The sequence below is a fragment of the Alosa pseudoharengus genome, unplaced genomic scaffold (genome assembly GCF_046254945.1).
Source record: "Alosa pseudoharengus isolate Yale_2024_CS ecotype anadromous, Long Island Sound unplaced genomic scaffold, YU_APseudo_1.1 YU_APseudo_1.1_scf_42, whole genome shotgun sequence".
Taxonomy (NCBI): Eukaryota; Metazoa; Chordata; class Actinopteri; order Clupeiformes; family Clupeidae; genus Alosa; species Alosa pseudoharengus.
In genome coordinates, this window is record NW_027468784.1 from 394183 (window position 1) to 410253 (window position 16071).

General features: G+C 44.6%; 1 protein-coding gene across 2 annotated transcripts; it reads right to left on the minus strand.

Moving 5' to 3' along the window:
- Positions 1–823: 823 nt before the first annotated feature.
- plk1 (polo-like kinase 1 (Drosophila)) lies at positions 824–15428 on the minus strand. 2 transcript variants are annotated; one of them, XM_076267245.1, is made up of 11 exons: positions 14678–15428; positions 13674–13842; positions 13257–13401; positions 12937–13030; positions 12430–12646; positions 11392–11452; positions 10877–10977; positions 10046–10123; positions 3142–3296; positions 1929–2111; positions 824–1420 (listed from the first exon to the last, which is right to left on the minus strand). In XM_076267245.1, exons 1-11 carry the CDS (start codon positions 15038–15040, stop codon positions 1223–1225), a joined length of 1764 nt encoding a protein of 587 aa, XP_076123360.1. In that variant the 5' UTR covers positions 15041–15428; the 3' UTR covers positions 824–1222. The 2 variants fall into 2 exon arrangements, with proteins under 2 accessions (XP_076123360.1, XP_076123361.1); XM_076267246.1 differs by lacking the exons at positions 824–1420; positions 1929–2111 and adding an exon at positions 2120–2207.
- Between the last annotated feature and the right edge of the window lie 643 nt (positions 15429–16071).

A 16071-nucleotide genomic window follows, 5' to 3' on the forward strand; every position in this document is an offset into this window, starting at 1 on the left:
TGTATGTATGTAGGTATGTATGTGTGTGGCCAGTAGATGGCAGGCTATAACAAGATTTTAAAATCAAGAGCCTGCGTCTGTGTATGTATCTATTTGGCCAGTAGTTGGCAGGCTGTAACAAGATTTTCAATCGTGCCTGTATCATGTCTATGTTAGTCAGTTTCCTTGTGTAATTTCGTCAAATTTTTTGAAACCTTACAGGATGAAGACCAGGGTCAATATTGCGGCCATCTTGGATTTTCAAAATGAGGCCCTTTAATGACTAATTTCTCAATCTCACATCTCCTAGGATTGAATTTCCAGCAGTCAAATTGTCATGTTGGGAGGCAAGAAATGCACTGGTGCTGATGCCAAATAGATGTAGACCTAGGTTATTTTTGCTCTGGAACATTCCTTTGATGGGATCTGGGAATATTCTTAGTTATCGTGGGAAAAACTTAGACACAAGGGATAAAATGCACATCCCAAACACTTAACATTCAGGGAATGTGCCCTGAAGGTTAAGAATGTTCATTAGTATGGAACCTTAGGGCTGAGCTACACCAGGCGCGTAACTGAAGCGTTCCGTTTGCGTTGCGTCTGCTGCAACAATTAGCTTCCACTATAATCAATGGAAGTAGTTACACCAGGCGTGACAGTGGGGCGTACATTCGAAAAAAATAGACCATTCATCTAAAATGGATTTTACGCGTCGCGAACGGAGCGCTTCAGTTCCGCGCCTGGTGTAGCTCATACCTTCAGCAGAAGTTCCTAGAATGTTCAAAAAACAAAAAGAATCCCTCTTATTTTGTGAGCTGCTCTGCAGAAATGATACAGAAACATGTGAAATAAGACAGAGCTCTTTATTAAATTTGGAATATTAAAGATAGTAAAAACACACCTGGTAAACATTGAACTTGCTCAAATACTTTACAGATGGAGAGAATACAAACAAGTAAAACCACACCGAAATAGACCAACAGACAGACATACGGACAGACAGAACAGGACATGATCAACTGACAAGACAAGTCAAACCACCAACATCCCACAATTCATCAGGAGACTGACAGGGCTCGCTGTACAGACAGACAACTTCCTGTGAGGGGCGGTCTGAGTGTGAGTGTGTGTGTGAGTGTGTGTGGTCAGCGCTGTGCAGAAGGGGCGCTCTTGCAGGCCTGCAGCTTCTCCACCATGTTGCGGGCGTGCGTGTGTGTGTGTGTGTGTGTGTGTGTGTGTGGGGTCAGCGCTGTGCAGAAGGGGCGCTCTTGCAGGCCTGCAGCTTCTCCACCATGTTGCGGGCGTAGCGTAGCCGGCTGGCCAGCTCGCGGCTGCAGCCAAACTCCTCCATCACGCTCATGCGGTACGTCCGGAACTCACGCCGCTCGTCGATGTACGTCACCGCCCCCATCAGAGGGCACAGGATCACCTTCGTGTGGTCCTACACACACACACACACACACACAGAGACAGTTAGCATGTGTGTGTGTTTGAGTGCGTGTGTGGGGGGGGACAGACAGAGACAGACAGACAGACAGAGTTAGCACGTGTGTGTGGTTGTGAGTGTGTGTGTGTGTGTGTGTGTGGGGCACTAGTGCATGTAGGGGGGTGTGACAGGATTCCCAAATATACAATTCTGTGACTTTTCCCCGACCAAAACAAGTGAATTTCCATGACTTATTATATAATAAACAGTACAATATACAGACCAATGACTTCAGAGCAGTCACATAGCGTCCAAGAAGCGCCAAGAGACATTCTCAATGGGCTACTCCAGCAAGCAGTACATCTAATAACCAGATATACACCAATTGTGCATGGAAATATATTCCATGACTTTGCCCCAAAAATTATTTTAGGGGTGTGTGTGTGTGATGAGGGCAATTGCAGGAGTGTGTGTAGGCAGGGGTGGGAGCACTACTGTGTGTGTGCAGGAGGTGCCCTCTGACCTGGAAGAAGTTGATCTGCACAGTGCCGTTGCTGAGGTGCAGCACGATGGCGCTCTTGGTGCGGAACCAGTGGCGCAGGAAGGGCAGGCGCGTCAGCTGGTCCCCGTCACGCGGCGTGATGTTGGCGCCCGCCTTCAGCAGGTGCTCGCTCATGTAGTTACGGAAGTACTTCAGCAGCGTGATCTACACACACACACACACACATAAACATGACTACAGGGTGGCGGCCTTCAGCAGGTGCTCGCTCATGTAGTTACGGAAGTACTTCAGCAGCGTGATCTACACACACACACACACATAAACATGACTACAGGGTGGCGGCCTTCAGCAGCGTGATCTACACACACACAAAACAAATAAGTAAATAAATAGAAATCTACTCCTCACTAAAGGTCAAGTAGCTTTCAGATACAAAACTGTACTTGCAGCTCTGGCTAGTGGGTTTAGAGCCACTGCGGTCAATCTTGGATCAGTGTGTGTGGACGAGTGCTCTATGAGCAGCAAAGGTTCTTGTGTGGCGCAAGCCATTGAACTAACACTAATAATGATGTTGCAGTCACCATCATTTGGAAAAGCCTTCAGGCCCTGTTATCAGACATATGCGCTAGGAAGTGGAAATGATGCAGCTATGGGATAGGCAGGCGAAATAAACAGCTATGGGATAGGCAGGTGAAATAAACAGCTATGAATGATAGGCAGGTGAAATAAACAGCTATGGGATAGGCAGGCGAAATAAACAGCTATGGGATAGGCAGGTGAAATAAACAGCTATGGGATAGGCAGGTGAAATAAACAGCTATGGGATAGGCAGGTGAAATAAACAGCTATGGGATAGGCAGGTGAAATAAACAGCTATGGGATAGGCAGGTGAAATAAACAGAGGCAAAACACATCTGGTCTCAGTCCTTCTGCGCCTGATCAAATGGACAGCCCTACTACAGCTCCAGACATTGTACGGTATGAATTTAACTAAATATAAGATGTTAAGACTTTTACGATCCATGGGGACCATGCTAGGCTAAACTAGAGCCTGGGTAGGTCATTGACGGCTCGTTCGTACACACACGCGCACTCACCTTGTATAAAAATGTCAGTGACCTACACCTACCCAAATCTCGATCAACGTCACACACACACAGACACACGCGCGCGCACACACACACAGACACAGACAGACACACACACACACACACACAGACACACACGCACGTACCTTCTTGGCGAGAGGCGAGGGGTAGGAGCGGACGCTGAGGTAGGACTCTGCAGAGTTGCGGTCAATGTACTGGAGCGTGTCACCGTCGTCGTAGAGGACGAGGCGTGTGGAGTCGTTAAATAGCACACCCACGCTGTTATCACACAGCTGGTAACCTGAGAGGGGACCAGGAACAAACACACACTTAAACACTCGCACCACACACACTTAAACACTCGCACCACACACACACACTAGGGTTCCAACCCCTTTTCGCTGACTACATTTCAATAAATCCAATAAATCCTTCCTTGACACCACATTCATGAGCCCCCATGTTGATGGCCCCAGATTGTAGCGCTGTAGCTGTCTGGCAGCTCTAGCTGTTGGTTGCAGCAACTTGAGCTAAGTAGAACTGTATGATGTATACCAGCCTCTCAAACTTCTTTGACCTGAGGCCCGGTCATGGCAGATTTTGGAGTTATTCTGCTATATTGTTAAACATGCACTTTCACTTCAAAGCAGTCAATGTTTAAAGTGCTAACATAACCTTCCGACAGGTTGAAGTGAAGCTTTGCTACCAACGTTATCGGGTAGTTTCAGTTTCTGCGCACACGCATGTATTGAATGAACGCTCATACCACCACTTAATTGTACGGCTCTATGTTTAATGACATCGAATTAGCATTTCCTCCTGATTGCAGAAACGTTCGTTTTCTTGTTCTGTCGGTCCGCGGTTCCTTGATCAATTGCGCAGCAAATGGTCACACGAAGCACCGGGCCTAATTTCACTCCACGGCTCCGCGGCCCATAGTTTGAGAAACGCTGATGTATACTACTTAGATTACCGACGTCGCTGGTATTGAGGATGAATTCATGATTTCTCCAGGCCTGTAAGTGGGACGTGAGAGCTGCCTGCTGTAGTGTGAGGATGCACTGATCCAGTACTAATACCAGAGAGGGTACATACGGTGCGTTCATGTACCAATCTATTCAAACCAACTAAGTGAGCTTATATGTATTCATTTTACAGGAAAAACCCTGAGGAGAAGTTTCGGGTCCAGGTCCTACGGCAGTTTGGCGTTATACACCATTAAAACACTGGTATCGGTGCTTCAAATCAGGCGATACCTAAAGACCGGGACTAAACATGTTGATCAGAGCACCTCTATCGTAGACACAAGATTCACAGTGCTGAAGCGCCTAATGAACGGGACAGAGCATTTAGCAGGGCCCGTTATTTGGCTTTGTCATGCTCACGTCTTCCCCTGCCTTCTTTGAAAGGCCCCTGTGCCTGTACACTCTCCAGGATAAACTGTTAACTCACCAACGGCCTCTACACACGGCTGCGTTCCGTCAACGTATGCCAGCGGGTGTTCGACGGGAGCTATGACTTGAGGTATAACCGTAATTTGATTGGCTAGTGCCTTCCTTTGTTGTCCATCAGTGCAGCAAAAGTTAAACCCACAATTCAGTTGGGCAACAGATGACGTAAGCCCATGTAAAGTGGACGGGATGAGTCTCCAGCACTGCACCGCACACAACTGTCATATGAACGATGGCTTACATTGGATAGACGATAAGGTAATTGTGTTGTGCATTACTTAATTAGTCACTCGGTTATTGGTTGATAAATGAAACTGAACGGTTGCGTTATCGTTTCGAGACAGGTTGGAGTCAGACGTACTCATAGACAGTAGCCTAATCTGCCTCAAATCGCGGATCTCATAAATTTAATGTAAAAATCAAACTGGAGAAAGCATAGACGAACATTTAGCATGAGAAAAGCATGCGTGGGGAGTGAGATGTGCGCAGTGTCGTTTTGAAAACAGTCAAGAGGTGCAGAGGTAGCCTTCTGCCTTAACGCATGGATATCGTTGTTAGTTTAATTCTCAAAATCCCTTGCCATTTTGTTTCGAAACTGCTTCCATCTTTTATCAATCTAGCTAACTGGTGACCAACACTAGCCTATGCTAAGCATAAGGCTGCACGATTATGGCCAAAATGATAATCACGATTATTTTAATCAATATTGAGATCACGATTATTTATCACGATTATTAATTCATTTTATTATACGGCTCTTCACAATGCAAGTACAATGCTCCATTGACTTGAATGGGATTTCCGAAAGTTCTAGCGGTCATTATTTCTTGGGAAAGGACCTCTGAAAACAAGAATGACCGCTGTCAATGGCAACGGAGTTTGCGCTTGGAACTTCATTCAAAAGTGAAAGCAGACGGTTGATCAGCTGTATTCTAAAGAATGTTTGATTCAAGTTCAGCGTGTGTTGCGAACTATTTGTTTCTCAGCAAAAGCCACGACGAAACGGTAACAAATAAGTGTAAAGAGACATATCATGGAGTTTATTTTTTCGTTTTGGCAAGTAGCCGTATAATAAGCGGGATAATGTATAGAATGCCGGTCATTATGGGAAAATAAGCCCCTTCAGGGCGAAACAAGACCAGGGTATATGCAGGAATCATAGAGTTGAATTTACTACTTTTTACTACCTTTTTTACTACCTCCACAATATTTTTTACTACCAACACGACATCAAGCAGCAGCCCTTTTTTTTGGGGGGGGGGGGGGGGTACCACTTACTACTTGCTATAAGGTATAAATCATAAATATTAGGTACACTAATAATTTCTAATTGTGATCATTAAGTATGGTCATTGTCAATGACAATGTTTTTTTGTAGTGTCGAGGAGTTCAGTTTCAGTTGTTCTTACCTTAACCCTAGCCCTTGAGTTATCCTAACCAGCCCTTAGCCCTAATAAGGTGAATGATAACCTTGGCACAAATGACGCTAAAACACCAAACATGTGTGGTGAAAAATGAAGAACAAACACCACCGAAACAACTCTAGTCTAAGGATAGGCCCAGAAATCTATTTATATGGATATATAAAGCCATTATTATTGGTATGGTATTGTTGTTGCACATTTGACACAAAGCAGTCCGTGAAAACATGCACATCAGTGGACTGCTTTAATGCAAAATTGAAAACTATGATTTCATTGCATTACTCAGCATGGATGCACGATGCTTGCATGATAAATACTTCCCAAAACAACAGTTAGGTAGGTAGGTAAGGATGCCATTTAGGAGTGTAAATCAAGTTTAATCACAATTTGATAAAATATAGATTCTTTAAGCCAATGATTTGATTATTTTCAATACTTCAAAATGTGTAGCAATGCGATTCGATGCGTTACTGGTCTGTTGTCGATAGGAAATGATAGATTTTGGTTAGTTTTCATGGATTCAAATGCCAATATTATAGGCTAAATTATAAGCCAAATACTGAACATTGACTGTGGAATCAAGTAGGTTACAGAGTTTCTTTCCCCCCCCTAAAACCTCCTGCTAGATGCTTTCAAATTTAACATGGTTTTAAACTCATATGTTGCAGTTTTCTGTCACTGCAATAAAACTAGCCTATTTGGAATATTTTGTATAATTTGCTGTTCCTTTTATGAGAACAATTTAACTGATCAAGTTTTCATAGGCTATTGAATGATTTAAATGTGAATGCCATAAACTTAATTCGCCATTAACTAGATTCGCGTGGTTCTTCACGCAGTTGTCATCTAAATGCAGTGTTTTGTAGGCTATTCAAAGAATTTCACGTTCATCACTCAGTTGTGGTGTAGGTCTGTCTTGAGTGACCGCTGTCCCTTTAAATGTCTGGGACTTTAAATAACGGGACTTTTAAACTGCATGCTGTTTTTGTTGATGGACAGTTCCGTCTTTGATTCAGTTTTCTACCGTTTTAATAAATGACACGCGCACTTGCGTGGTTAAAAGTAAGGAATTGTTTTCACTCGTTTTCTTGCAATTCCGTAACATTAGATACTAGGTCTAGGTTACGTTAAAACAATGTTGTCGGTTACAGTGACTAGTTCGAACTTTGTTACTGATGGGATAGGTGGAATTTTATTGCACGGTTCTGGATGATCACAGTCAGATGGCAGCGCTACCGTCAGCTGAACGAAAGCTTAGGCCTACACTAGTCAAGTCCACAGTTGTTAAAACTTCCAGCTGAAGTAGCCTAGTGTAAACTGAGAGAGTTGCCTCCTAACGGAGTGAGTGTAGCCTATATATTTTTTAGCTGCTATCCGAGTGATAGGCTAGCCTAGGCCTACATCTACCGCTCCTTTGCTACATGAACAAATATTATTAGATGAGTGACAGAAGCACCGGACACCAGACCAGCAGGCCCATATGATAAACGCAGCTCTGGTAGCCTGCGGTAGGGCCTAGATGACGTGAAAAACGCGAGAGTCGCCGAAAAGCATCCCTGCATCCCTGGCCCCTAAAAAACTCTTCGGATCTGCACGATTCATATAAGTCGCCCAAAGCAACGTGAAGGAGACACCGAAAAGCGTGTTGTTTGTATCCCTGTAATATCAACTGAAGCAAAAAGGCGAAAATGTTGTTTGTTGGCTGTCAACCACGGAACTCTACACAGTTTACTTCTACGTCATTGCTATCGACTCCGACTCACTCAGGTCCTGTTAGCACGTATATATTTTTTAATTAGGCAAGATGAAGTTAAAACATGTAGACACAAATATTAAGCAAAATGTAAACTCATATATTGAGGTGGTGATGAAAAATTTACTACCAAGTCAAATTGCATTTATTACCTTTTACTACCTTTCAAGGGCCTTAATTTTGGTAGATTCTATTTACTACCTTTTACTACCTTTTACTACCGCGCGGACACCCTGAAGACCCCTCCGCTGGCGCGTCGGGGTCCGGTTCGCCCTGTCGGGACTTATTTTCTCCATTATGACCGGCGTTATATACATTATCCCTTACTTAGTGACAAAAATATTTTTTCCCTAAACATATTGGACTTGCTATCTGGCTCATCCAAATTCTCCAAGGTTTCCAAACTTTTTGACTCAAGGACCACATTGGGTTTTGAAAATTGTAGTAATAATAATAATAATAATAATAATAATAATAATAATAATAATAATAATAATAATAATAATAATAATAATAATAATAATAAACAACAACAACATTTTGTATTATTTAAATGACAACTTAATTTCTTAAGAAATACTGTTAATTTGATGCTGTTTAAATCATTTATAAATGGTGCACTGTCAGACTCTTTGCTATGGCTAGTGCTGTGCCTATGGCTGTGCCCTCTTACAGTTTATAATGGTCAGTAGTGGGAACTACTGTTGCCATCGCGCTCTCTCCCTCTCGTGCACTCAAATACGTTCCCAAATGGAGTAGCATAACATAGTTAGATCGTATCTCTATAGCAGCAGATCTATCTCGATGTAACAAGCTGTTTTGACATTGACATTGTAAACGTTGTCTAAGAAGAGTGTAAAGCAGTTTGCAGTAGCCTAAAGTTGACCACAACGTTGTGTATTGCTGGAAAGAAATAGCGAGCAGCCTATAATAAACTAATAAATGCTCGGAGGGCCGGATTAAAGTGCGTGGCGGGCCGCAGTTTGGACACCCCTGGTTTAGTCATTCGTTGATATGTAAACCACTGACGTGTAGGCTACATTTTCATTATTGTTTACTCGTTTTGCGTAGGCTGTGTCTTGAAACGCATATGCTTTGTAGGTTGCACATGTAGCTTATAAAATACATGAATAAATTCACGGATCCCGTCGTTAGCTCAACTCTTATTATAGGCTGTATCGGAGGAAGCAAACAAGGATAACGTTGATAGTTAACGTGATAAAAAAAGGCATGTGTGGTTTACGTCATGTGATGTGTTTCACGGTATGAGTTGAGAGCCCTGCTTTGCTTATGTTTTTGGTTAACTTCACTTGCCTGAAATCCAAAATATTTTCGAACAACGGATGATCCGTTTCGGGGGACAAGCTCTTGGCCTTCTGCTGCGCCACACATTTGATTTTTGATCGTCGTTTTTTTGTATAATCTAACTAGCCTACTAATAGTTAACATAATGCTATTAGTCCACAGTGCATACAAACTGAGCAGTGCATCAGGCTGAGCAGTGCAGGGAACAGCGGTCATTGGTAGGCTGCCTGCAGGCACATGGTCAGACAAGTTTAAGGAGCGCTTGATTTGTTTTGTAGCGGAGCGTTCTATGGGTTGCCAGGTTGGTTCTAAGGATAGTGCACGCATTTTTAATATCGCTCGATCATGTAAATTTGATCGTGATTAAAATTCGATTAATTGTGCAGCCCTAGCTAAGCATAAGCAGTAAGTCATTGTTGACCAACACTAGCCTATGCTAAGCATAAGCAGTAAGTCATTGTTGACCAACACTAGCCTATGCTACCCATAAGCAGTAAGTCATTGTTGACCAACACTAGCCTATGCTAGCCATAAGCAGTAAGTCATTGTTGACCAACACTAGCCTATGCTAGCCATAAGCAGTAAGTCATTGTTGACCAACACTAGCCTATGCTAGCCATAAGCAGTAACTCATTGTTGACCAACACTAGCCTATGCTAAGCATAAGCAGCAAGTCATTGTTGACCAACACTAGCCTATGCTACCCATAAGCAGTAACTCATTGTTGACCAACACTAGCCTATGCTAGCCATAGACAGTAAAGCTACCGCTGCACTGAGTTTACTTCTGGTCTACACCTAGATGTCACAGCCTCTTCAGAGTAGACTGTTCAGGATTGGTTGGCGAGTGTGTGATGCGCGTTGTTCACGTTGTTACTGAGTGGGAGGGCAAGTGTTCCCGCTTAAAACAATGATGACTGAGATACTCAATATTTGGGATATAATATTTTAATGTAGCTCACGTACAGCAACCTGCTATCGAGTATATTCGGAACGTCGCCCAGCCCTACTCTAAACCAACCACTATTTATTCAGTTGTGTGTCAGGACGTGGGGTTGTGTGCCTGTGTGTGTCCTAGGCCCTATTTAGCCAGTGGGGTCAGAGTATGTGTGTCTTACCCAGGCCATATTTGTCGGAGTAGTCCACCCATTTGCTGATCCAGAAGATGGGAATACAGGCAGGGTCCTCAGCTTCCTCTGTATGGGGAGAGAAAGAGAGCATGACATAACAGGTCTGTTGTGCATGTATGTTTGGATAGCGGTCAGACTATCCGTCCGGCATCTTTTGTCTTTTTGTTATGCGACCCCAGTGTTTCCCATACATTGACTTATTTGTGGCGGCCCACCACAATATCAACATTGACCACCACACAATGATTTTCCAGGTTGTACTAAATTGTGCTTAAATCTGGTTAGCATCATAACCACGCTGTGCTAATTTGTTAAAAACAAGTTAATTCTGCAAACCAACCACCACAAATGGAATTCAATTCTGTGGGAAACACTGGACCCGCTTTGGGTCGTACTCTGTGCATGTTAAAATGCGCTATAAAGATAAAACTGACTTGACACCACAGAGGCGAGTATGGCATGAATCTCACAGACAGACACACTCTACACCAACATGTTCTTCCAGGAGCACAGACAATCAGTTGCACATAATGTAACATTACAGTTAAATATGCCAGTGCACCAATTATGAAGATTAAGAATGACCGATAACATTTATAGGAAATAAGATTTTAAAGAATATCCATCTCGGGGGGGTACTTCTGTGCCTGCTCTCTACAGCTATATTCTGCATATTGCAGCCAATCGGTCACCTGGGCTAAAAAGGTATGTTACCGTTCCTTCTCTCACTGCATTCTCAGAGTCTGGCTAGCGTGTGTGTGAGTGTAAGCAGGGAGGCACCAGTTTATGTAGGGATGTGTGTGTGTGTGTGTTACGTACCCTGGCGGACGACTGCTTTCTCTGAGGGTTTGGCGTTGTTGAGGCTGGTGAGCTGTTGCAGCAGGTCGGAGAGGTGTGTGTCTGCCGACTCTGGACTTTCACTGCACACACACACACACACACACACACACACACACACAGTCAGCCAATCAGGAAGTCACGGGGCAGTCACATGACCAGACAGCCCAATCATTTCAAATGCTTGCTACTGAAGATGGCTGATTACCCTTGACCAAGACAGGTGTGTGTCTGTCCCAGCAAAACAAGGTGTATGAATTAGCCGGTAACCTACAAAAGTGGCTGGTAGTCATCCGATATAAAATAATGGCTTACTACTGAATGACTGGTGAATTTGAGTAGCAGGTATTAAAGAGTTCATTTCCAGCCTGTGTATGTACGTACACACGTTATACTGACAAAGTTCCAGCATTGTGTGTGTGTGTGTGTGTAATTATCCGGAATGATCCCACATTGCATGTGTTTTAACTATCCGGAATGTTCCATCATCATCTTACCCTTGCTGTGGCTCGTCCTTTTGGTCCCCCTTCCCCAGTTTCTCCAAGGGACTGTCTGTACCTGAAACACACACACATACACAGAGATGAGCACATGACTCCACTCACACGTGCACAGTTGAGGTGTGGATGCACAAGCTTCTGATGGTGTGCGAGACTCCTCGTCCTCACTGAAGTCACTATGGAAGTGTGTGTGTGTGTGTGTGTGTGTGTCCTCATCCTTGATAGTCGTGGGTGAGCGGTCGTTGTGATTGAGGTGTGTGTCCAACTCTGTGTGTGTGTGTGTGTGTGCGTCCTCACCCTTGTTGACGGCGGTGGGCTGTTGCTGTGACTGACGTGTGTGTGTGTGTCCGTGTCCTCACCCTTGTTGATGGCAATGGGCTGTTGCTGTGACTGAGGTGTGTGTATATGTGTGTGCGTCCTCACCCTTGTTGATGGCAGTGAGCGGTTTCAGTGACAGTGGTGTGTGTGTGTGTGTGTGTGTGTGCGTCCTCACCCTTGTTGACGGCGGTGGGCTGTTGCTGTGACTGACGTGTGTGTGTGTGCGTGCTCACCCTTGTTGACGGCGGTGGGCTGTTGCTGTGACTGACGTGTGTGTGTGTGTGTGCGTGCTCACCCTTGTTGACGGCGGTGGGCTGTTGCTGTGACTGACGTGTGTGTGTGTGTGTGTGTGTGTGTGTGTGTGCGTCCTCACCCTTGTTGACGGCGGTGGGCTGTTGCTGTGACTGACGTGTGTGTGTGTGTGTGTGTGTATATGTGTGTGTGTGTGTGCGCGTGCTCACCCTTGTTGATGGCAGTGGGCGGTTTCAGTGACAGTGGTGTGTGTGTGTGTGTGTGTGTGTGTGTGTGTGTGTGTGTGTGTGTGTGTGTGTGTGTGTGTGTGTGTGTGTGTGTGTGTGTGTGTGTGTGTGTGTGTGTGTGTGTGTGTGTGTGTGTGTGTGTGTGTGTGTGTGTGTGTGTGTGTGTGTGTGTGTGTGTGTGTGTGTGTGTGTGTGTGTGTGTGTGTGTGTGTGTGTGCGTGCGCGCGCGCGTCCTCACCCTTGTTGATGGCGGTGAGCGGTCGTCGGGGCGGCTCCAGGGTGCCGGGGGCGATGGAGAAGCGCGGGGCGACGGTCAGGCAGGAGGTGGGCAGGCGCATGGGCACGTAGCCGCTGGTGAAGAACTCGTCCGTCAGCAAGTCAGCGATGGTGGGGCGCAGAGACGGCTCGGCGTGCAGCATGCGCTTGATCAACGCCGCCGCCACAGGGCTGATGTGCTGCAACACACACACACACACACACAAACACGTTAATAACACACACACACACACATTAACACACTTAGAGCCGCTGCCACAGGGCTGATGTGCTGGAACACACACACACACTTAGAGCTCCACGTGCAGCACATTCTTAAGGCCACAGTTACAGCATTAATGTGCGAACACACAGGTTGGTACATCTCACACACACACACACAGGATGACAAACAGTCTGGATTTGTAGTCATTACATCAACCAAACAGGATCAATGCACATGCTGTGGCTACCACACACACACACTTACTCGTGGGACGCTGTACTCGTTCTTCTTGATGCGGACATATGTCTCCTTCAGACACGACGTCTCAAATGGTGGCTTTCCTACCAGCAGTGTGTACCTACACAGACAAACACACAGAATCAATGACCACATCACCTACACAGACAGACACACACACACACACACAGAGTCAATGATCACATAATTACCTACACAGACACACAGAGTCAATGACCACATAATCACCATCTCACACAGGCATAGGATATGCACGACTAAATAAAGAATTATTAAATAATAATAATAAATAGATCTCAGTCTCCTCCTCCTCAACACACACTTACAGGATGCATCCGAGGGACCAGATGTCCACCTCGAAGCTGTGTCCTTTCTTGCAGAGGACCTCGGGGGCGATATAATTGGGCGTCCCGCACAGAGTCTTCTTCCTCTCACCGTCAAACTCAATCCGCGTGGCCAAACCAAAGTCCCCTAGAGAGAGAGAGAGAATGAATGAGAGGGGTGGTATGTGTTGGGACAAAGACTCGTATGTTTTCAAAACCTCAGGGTGGGAAAAAAAAGACAAAAGGACGCAAGGGAATGTACAGTTAATGCAAGACTGGAAGCAGTTCACGAGATTCAAATGTGACCAGCCACACACATCAGCCAAGTTTATGGGGTTGGCAGGGTGGTGTGTGTGTGTGGATACAAGCAAAAAAACGCAGAGCTCCACGTGACAGGAGAACAGGTGTGTGTCTCCTCACCTATCTTAACCTCCATTTCCTCATTGAGGAAGAGGTTGCCCAGCTTGAGGTCGCGGTGAATGACACGGTTGTTGTGCAGGTACTGGCAGCCTTGGATGGTCTGGCGCATGAAGTAGCGCGCCTCGGGCTCTGTCACAGCCTTTCGGCGCTTGTGCAGCTCCAGCAGAGACTAGAAGAGACGGGACATGAATGAAACACATGGCGCACAGGACCGACAGCGTAGACCGCGCCATCGCCGACATTGTGGGATTCGACTTCGATGGTAAAATTCGCTCCTTGCGACTACAGACTAAAACGTACAGCCACAGTTTTGCAAAAGACTATACAAATGGTTGTAATGGAAGCAGTCACAAAAATCCTGTTGTAGTGTAACGTTTGTTATTTTCTTTGACATAACAACCGCCCCCCAAACACACACACAACGTTTTTCAAGGGAAGGTCCAATTAGATTGTTTAAAATACCAGGATCTGAAAGCCTAACGCTGGCAGTTGATATTCAGATAATGCAAATATCTGTTCACCGAAAAAAGTGGCTTACGGTTGACCACTCAAAGTTGGCAGTGAGCTGCTACATTTATCAACTTTCTCCAAAACTCATGCTGACAACTTAGTCGAGCGCCAAGTTAACATGAAACTTCCTTTCCTTGCGGTTCAATTATTTCAAGACCAGGAAAAATTGTGTTAGCCAGTGTTCGGACAACGTTCATTTCAGTCTATTCCAAATGCAAAAACTCAAGTTACAGACACAAAATAAAGCTAAATCCTAAAAGTTAACTAACATCGGCGGTTGATCGGTTAACCAACGAAGTAAATGTTATTAAGTTAGTAATGAACAATGCTACTGACCAGCTATTTCTTAGCTAACGTTAGCAAAGAATTCGACCGTTGGCTGACATGACAAACAAACTTCATTGGCTAGCTAGCTAGAAGCTATGCCTTTACCTGCTAGCATAACTTTCCAGTGTCTCCAAAGCAAGTTTGCTTTGGGGGGGGAAAAAACTCACCCGTCTGCGGCAAATTTCCAGAACCACGAACACGAAATCGTCGTCCTCAAAGAAACCATGAAAGCCCACGACGTGCGGATTGTCCAGGCTTTTATGGATGGCAATTTCTGTGCTCATCTTCTCCTTCTGATGAGGCTTCAGGAGCAGAGCCTTGGGAACCACTTTCCCGGCGAACACCTCCTTAGTCTCCATGTCTGTGATTTCATAGCATTTCGCAAAACCTCCTTTTCCGAGGAATCGGCCCCTCATATACCTCTTCATAGTCCGCGGGTCCACCAATATATCAGGAATCTCTTTAAGTGGTGCAGATTTTGGGTCGACGTGAGAGGACGGCTTAGCCGTCTTCGCTATTCCAGCACTCATCTTTTCGGAAAAGTCTGATTCAGTCTATTGTCAATCAAGTAATCAACAAAGAGCAGTATAATTCAACTTTAAAATGCAATACGATTCTGCTACAAAATATTACAATTACACCGAATTCTAGCTTGCTGAAGCACACGTCAACTGATCATCCTTGTCCGTGCTAACGTTATCGACAGATAGTTTAGCTTCTTCAGTCAGGCTAAGTAAAGTGCGAATTTAAATGAAAACGTCCTGTGTTGCAACTCGGTAATTGTCTATTAAAAACTAAACGTACTTCAAAGACAGCGTGCAATCAACGCCTGCTAATGTTTCATCTAATAACTTAGGATAAAACTGCAAATAAACAAGCCTCTCCGGGCAAACCGCCTGCCTATGTTAAAACGCGTCCTCTTCAATGCCAACAGTGACTGCTGCAATATTTTAAATTGTGCTCCGTTCGTTATCTATGCATCTGATTGGCTCCTCTGTCAGTGACGCGCGTTTCTCATTGGCTGATCCGATTTGAATTCCAAGCCTTTGCCGCGGGGGATCATGGGAGGTTGTGCATTAAAATAACTTTATGAATGTAATGTTATCATAAACTGTTTTTATATATTTTTCAGGACTATACTTTTTTTAAAACATCCACGGGTTAATGTGTCGTGAGGTAGACCCATTATGTTTTAAGTATTTACGTTATTCTGTGAGAAGGAAACAATGCTTCACAGACATGCGCAGTTTGTGTTGTTCTTGTCATTATGTGACTGTGGGCTTTAAACCATGCAACCGCAAAGTAGCCTAGGCAGAAACTCAACTCAACTCAGAAACTCAACCATACTCAGAAAAGGCATACAAATAGGTCCATGCATTTTCTGCGTAAACAAGTCTTAGTAGTTTTTGTTGTTGTTGTTGTTGTTGAATGACAATGTTGGCTACATAATGTGCTGTGAAACCAATGAAGAACAACAGTGCATTTACATTGTGGGACATTTTGTGTTTATCTAGTCTGTCTTTATTAAGACAGCCAATCGATATAGTAGCCCAGTGTTTTT